The sequence below is a fragment of the Fukomys damarensis genome, unplaced genomic scaffold, assembly GCF_012274545.1.
Source record: "Fukomys damarensis isolate Sample0158 unplaced genomic scaffold, DMR_v1.0_HiC HiC_scaffold_28, whole genome shotgun sequence".
In the NCBI taxonomy this organism is placed as follows: domain Eukaryota; kingdom Metazoa; phylum Chordata; class Mammalia; order Rodentia; family Bathyergidae; genus Fukomys; species Fukomys damarensis.
Genome location: NW_022900940.1, coordinates 9174575 through 9181583, shown reverse-complemented (window position 1 = coordinate 9181583; position 7009 = coordinate 9174575). Strand labels below are relative to the sequence as shown.

The 7009-nt window shown below is 31.7% G+C and overlaps 1 protein-coding gene across 2 annotated transcripts in view; it reads right to left on the bottom strand.

The window, feature by feature from the left end:
* The window catches only part of Chl1 (cell adhesion molecule L1 like), a 188972-nt gene that overhangs the window by 69709 nt on the left and 112254 nt on the right, over positions 1 to 7009 (bottom strand). Inside the window, exons 2-3 of one of the 2 annotated variants that reach the window (XM_010629959.3) lie at positions 5535 to 5715; positions 143 to 248 (exon numbers count right to left, since the gene is read on the bottom strand). In XM_010629959.3, coding sequence (XP_010628261.1) covers positions 143 to 248; positions 5535 to 5625 — 197 coding nt within the window. In that variant the 5' untranslated portion in view covers positions 5626 to 5715. Of the gene's footprint in view, positions 1 to 142; positions 249 to 5534; positions 5716 to 7009 lie in introns of those variants that run through there. The other variant, XM_010629960.2, reaches the window with a different exon arrangement.

Sequence of the window (7009 nt, the reverse complement as noted above, 5' to 3'; positions counted from 1 at the left end):
AAAAAAAAAAAAAAAAAAAAAAAAAAAAAAAAAAAAAATTTGGTTTCATAGTCCCAAAAGTTTGTTATAGTTGTATTGAAAAACAGCATAAGTAAGGCACAATAGACATTTAAAGAATTGTTCACCTTGAAGAAATACTCACACTGGTTCTGGATTTCCTTTAGCTTCACATTCAATTTGAAAATACTCATCAAAGGGAAAAGCAACTTGCACTTTTGACTGTTTTACAATTGTTGGAACCTGTTGAACTAAATGTTAAAAGATGTGCTTAAAGAACAAACCTTTCAAAAACCAAACAAGATTAATTTACCTATAACACATAACTCAAACGTGCTTTCTGTACTGGTGATTAAAGGGCCATACAAGACTGAAAATCACAGAACAAATCTGACTTCCTCCTTGCAAAATATGTTTTACTTCAAAGAAATATACTGGCATCATTTCATGTCACTGTATATATTAATTTTGTTTAACCCCCAAATCATGTAGCAATTCATAAAGAAGAAAAATGTCTTCTTGCATTTTTAAAATACCTATTTAAAAGTCACTGGCATTCAGCCAGACATGATGGTGACACCTGTAATCTCAGCACTGTGTAGGTAAAGCAAAAGAGTTGGCTGAAGTTTCAGGCCAGCCTATGCTACATAGTGAGTTCAAATCCAGCCTTAACTACATAGGGGAACCTTGTCTCAAAAAAATAAATAAAATTATTGGTATTCCATGTATTGTGATATGCATATTCAGTTTTCCTTAGTTCAGTAACTTTGAAAATGATAGTTTCCATGTTTCTATACAGACATTATAATTAATTTATTGCTTTTACATTGTTTCTTCCTACTGATGTGATATAATTTGTTTGATAATTCTCCTATTATTGGAAAAAAGATTATTTTCCATTACTTTCTTTTCAGGTAATATATTTCAACTGGTATCTTTGAGCATAGAGATTTTTCTTTTGTAGAATCAAGACTTATGCTGTTTCTTTGCATGGTCAGAAATAGTAATGATTCTTGATAAGTGCTAGGATCATTTCACTACATTCGCCACAACAGAGCTTGATTACATTGGTTCCTGACATACTTGCAACCACCAAACACTAGCACATAAAAACGATACAAATGTACTATTTATTACAAAAGAAAAATACCATTCTCATTCTCTTTATTTTAATTTCTGTTTATTGCTTTGGTTAATCCTTTTTTCATAAGCAATTTTAGTGTTTGTCATTGTCCACTTATAAATTTTTCTTTCTCCACTTACATATTGGGAATTTGAGTTATTTTACTTTTCCCTTAAAAATTTAACCAAAAAATAATCATTAATACAAAAAATAGAGCTAGCTTTTAACGTATTTTTTTCTTAATAGTCTTCATAGGCAGTTATATCCTCACCTTGTAATGAACTGATAGTGTTTGGCAAGTTAATTAACTCTCAAAGCAGATAATTTTTAAAGTAGGTGTTAACTTTGCCTCCCACCTTGTCACCCATTTCTGACTGTCATGACTACGCAATAAATGCATTAAAATATAAATAAATAGTACCAATTGAAGATACCAATTTGGATTAAGTTTTTAGATATTACACAGACAGTGTATGGGAAGATCTACTGTGGATAGCACTCAGTAGTTTTTTTAAACTGAGACATCCTTTCTTCGGTACAGTTGTTAGAACCTCTAATCAGATCACAATGCTGACTTCAGAAGGGAATGTAAACTCTTCCGCAACAGGAATTGATTTTGGCAAACATATTCTCAGAAATGCAATTTATGGATAGGCATAGAGCCTGAGGTAAATAATATTCTGCAGCCAAGCTCTAAGTGGGACCATAAAATCTGTGAGCATGGGAATGGTCCTGCCTCATTCTCTGTTTTCACATTTGCGAGATTGAAGATTCTGCATAGATATGTTATTCGCAGGCATTTTTATTAGGACTCTTTTCATTTCTCATTATAAGACATTCCAAACCATTTTTGTTAATGTGGGCTATTGAAAACAATATTTACTATATTAAAATTAAACAAAAATCATTAGAATATTGATTTATGAATTCATTGAAAATATCCTGTTATAATAAATAACATTTATTAAATATACAAATATCTTGCGAAGAGTGGCACTGAATTATGCTATTGCAAATCTCCTTAATTTTTTGAGAGGGCAGCTGAGTTCTCATACCTGCTTCTACTTCCTTTCTGCCACGGGAGGTTAATTTTTCTGAAGATATGAAGAAATCATCAATAAACAGACAACATAGCTGAAAAACTACTGGCTGTTTTTTAGTCCCTTCTGATGATTGTAGATATTTTTTTCTGGACAGTGTACCAAAATTCAGCATGTGCTAGTTTGTTAAATCTTCCTTTTGATGTGAAATCTGAAATCTATCAATAAGCTTTTCATGCTGTGTTACATTAAATAATGTTATCCATTTTTTACCTATGCACATTTTGTAATGTCTCAAAGTGGTCATCTGAGAAAAATGTATTGGCTCACTAAATTATGTAGATCTTTACGTACTGACACATTTCATTATGGAATATAAAAAATTCACTTATGTTAAAGTTACCGTGGCTCTAATCAGAGAAGTCATGTGTTGAAAAGCTCTCAAGCTCACAGCAAGGGATATAATATTTCCACAATTTTAATGCTTTCTTGAAAACTCACATTTTATCCATGACAACACACACTGTCAGTTTATCTGAAAGTGACAGGGTTGACTGGTTCATTTGGGGAACAGTATCTGCCCAAGACACATCTGAGCAGCCATAACTTGTCTGTCAGTTATAAATAAAAGCAGCATTGGGTCTCAAGCAATGAACAACCAAGGAACAAAGACAACCATCATACTTTGATACAGCTGAATTTTTTTATGTCCATATTCCAGTTCATTCCAATTTTAGAAAAAAATGTACTAAAAAATGGAGAATTCAAAAAGTTAACATTGTTTAGTGCCTTCAACAATTACAACTTTAGCAAAACCATTTGGGTTTGTTCTGTCTTTTGGATGTTTTCGTCAGAAACAAAAAGCAATAAAGAATCCTTTGAGTACTCCTGAAGTTTGGTGCCAAAGCCTTGACCAGTGCTAGGGCAACAGCAGTCTTCTCACTATTGCTTTCCTACATCTATGTAAGTGACAATAACAGTTAGTGGCATCTAGGTGCTTTTTCTAAGAGTTTGATCTCAGGCCAGGAATTTAGCTCAGCGATTCGATGGCCTGCCTTGCAGGCACAAGGACCCGAGTTCAATCCCGGGTACCAAAAAAAAAAAAAAAAGAGTTTGATCTCATTGACCAACTGAACATACAGTACCTCTGGGACCCAAAGGAGTCCATGAACCACACTTTCAGCATTGATAGCAAACTTAACAATAATAACTAAATGCCCCTGCCAATGCTAAAATTACATTTTCTTTACTTTTGTCAAATAAATATGATAAGTAAGCATTGCTAGCTTACAGACAGCAATGCAAGTTCAACCATTGGATATTTATAAACACTTTAGTAACATGCAAGAAATACCCATATTTTCGTTGACATTTGCCTTGTTTCTAATTAATACCATTTTTAAGTAGAGTGGGGCTTGAGTTTGTTGCAAATTTGTGTTATTTAAATTATATTTGAGTTATAAATGGTGAGGGATGACACACACAATGGCAACAATTCCTAAGATATCAGCTAATAATTTGGAAACAACTTGTTCATTAAAACATTATTCTTTCCTAAATTTGCTAAGGTTGTAAAGACTCAGCAGCAACTAATTATTCAGAGAATGGAGCTAAAACCTTTGGGTGTTTATATGAATATATATTCTATGTTATAAATCCTTTCCTCTATAATTAGCCCAATTAGAGAGACACCAGACTCGTTGACATTCAAATTGGGTACCTGCCTTGGCTACATTTATTAGTGAGCGCTCTAGAGTACTAAAATAAATGGATAATATCCAGTTGTTCTGAAAACATGTCATTAATATTTTATAACAACTGTTGTCTAAAGCACTGCAGTATGAAAATGCATAAGTAACTAAGACAACTAGAATAAAAATGTGCACCATGGATTAATACAAAATTTCACACCCTTCACCACTAAGGAACAAGTGGGAAAAGATGGAGGCTTAATGTATTTGTTAGAGAATGTGATCAGAAAGCTGAATCAGGAAGCCCAGTGGCAACTTTGCTGCTTTCAACTTGAAATTTCATTCTCATACAAAAGAATCCATTAAAAAAGAGATTTTACAGGTTCTCAGAATGTTTGTAAATAGACTGGCCAGTGATGAAGTCTGATACACTATGTAGGCTGAAAGACTGTAGGTGAATATGTAGAGAATTTTACATCTTTATGTCTGTAGAAAAAGTGGACATCTTTAAGAAACTGAAACCTTAAAGCTCAAGTCTCTGCTAAGAACAGAGGACAAGGGATTCTTAACTGGGCAGTAGTGGAGATGTGCAACTAGATGCGGCCCCTGTAATATAAAACTGTTACATTGAGTAATGGAAAATGGTTCTTAGAAATGGCTTTAAACACATAAAATTAAAGAGTCATAGAACTATTTTCTTTTCTACTTGCATTCAGTCTTTCTGATTACTTCAAGAGGAAAATTTCAGCTCAGTATTGGCACATTTAATAAATGAACTTTTATTAGACATTCTGAGGTCTAATGGTCTAGAATTTAAATAATTCACAATGATCATTTCCAATGCTAGTATCCTACTATACACAAAGTCTTCTTGTATTAGAATTCTTCAAATTATATACAGAAGTGGCAAAAAAAATTATACTACTACAATATATGATAAAAATTTCCAAATAAATCTCCCAAGGGTCTTGGTAGCCCATATTCTTATAACATAAGAGAAACTCTGGAAACTCAGACATTACAAATTTGATGTGTTATTACATAAATTGTTGTAGACTTCAGATATCTCATTTTTAAACTGTTACCATAACTGCATAGAATGTTTTATGACAGTTAAAAATTTGCATCCAGTTTTACCAGTATATATATTAAACTCCTAATCTAAGCTTATACTGTAATATACATTCTGTTTCGAATTAGTTTATACTTTCAGTTGTAAAAGATGATTTGGAATTTTGTAATTCTGTATTTTCATTTTTAAAATATATAATAATTGTGAAAAAGGACACAAAGTCTATCCAATTCCTTTCTGCCATCATTTGTTGAAAGCCAGTAAATATCTTCTAAATCATAATTCTCTTCACCAACACTATCATTTAATTAATATCTGTTTGTGATACTGCTGACTGTCTTAGATGTATTGCAAAAATATCACCTGTTACATGGATTACATTTATGTCATAGGCCAAGATTATGCAAGAAGCTATATGCTTGAGCTACAGAATAATTATTGCAGCCAAATATCAGTCACTAAAGATAAATAGAAGAAACATGACTCATGACAACAAATCGATGGAAATATATGTAAGAATGATTTTAAAAGCTTTATTCTCAATTTACAAATATTCTACTTAAAAATCAAAAACAAAATTCCATGGTAGGTATTGAAAGTTGTCACTTTACCTGAGAGTGGTATTTCAATTGCTGTTGACAATTTTAATAGAAGAAAAATTAGTGATAGGATTAATCTTTTTCCATTTAAAAGTTTTGCCATTGCTCTTCAGGAAGTAGACAGTCCAGAAGGATTGAAAATCTTACTGTCTCCTCCTACTTTTCATTTAAAGGTGAAGAAAATGTGAACAGCCTGAAAACACAAAATACTATATTAGCACATATACTTTAAGATGTCAGCATAATAGAAATTAAGCATATTTTTCTATTTACTATTTTGCTTAGCCTGGTTTCTAATAATTCCACAAATATATAATAAGGTTTCCCACTTCTATTTTTAAAATGTGTGGTATATTGTAAAACCATAAACCATCTCAAATGAATTACACTTGAAAGTAAGAGGAGGTTTATTTGAAAGGCTCTTGAGTACTGTGTAGGGTCAATGACTATAAGAATAACTTCACATCGTTAATTTATTTCAAAGGCAGCCCTTTTTCAATCAATTATTTACAACAGGCACCTAACACTGTTTAAGTCAATGTGATGGCTCACAAAAATAAATCATGCATATTTATGGAGAAATAACTTTTCATGTTCAAAGTTTTCAAAACAGAAATTAAATATTTCTGGAAGAATATAAGGAAGAGAAAAATAAAGAATAAATGGATAAGAGCTAATTTAAGTAAAATTTACAAATGTGGGTTTAATTCAAGCAGAAGATGATGATGTCAGTTGCTTCCCATTAAAATAGGATGTTTAGGGCCAGGGATTTAACTCAGTGGTTGGTTCAACCACCTGCCTCATGAGCACAAGGTCCCAAGCTCGATCCCCCATACCAAAATAATAATAATAATAATAATAACAACAACAATAATGGGATATTTATTCACTCCAAAGTTTACAGAAATAGAATAAATATTAAGATTAATTTTTTCTTTAATTTCTTTTATTGTTTCATTTTTCTGAAAATGGTAATAAACACCTATCTAAATATTATTATAATGTATTTTCAAAAGTGAAGTTAAAATTATTTGCTCCAAATTGTGATACTTTCTCAATTAGATCATTTTCCTCTCTTTGCCCTAGATCAGTTACTGTATTTGTTCATCCAAAAATGATGAAAAAAATACAAAAATAAGAGAAGACACTAAACACATTTAATTCCATGTACTTTGGCTTTTTAATTTTATCTCAGATTGCAACTCTATCAATTATAGACCATTTTCTTTGCTATGTATGTACAGATAGGTCAAACATAAAGTACTAACTAATGCAGTTCTTTCATTTTATGATGCTGAGAATCTTAAGTGGTAGCAATTGTACTTATACTTTTAATTTGAGGTAAGTTACTCTGATCAGAAAGAAAAATTCTCAGGCTGGGGATTTAGCTCAGCAGTTCGGAGGCCTGCCTTGCAAGCGCAAGGACCTGAGTTCAATCCCTGGTACCAAAAAAAAAAAAAAAAAAAAAAAAAAAAAAAAAAAAAAAA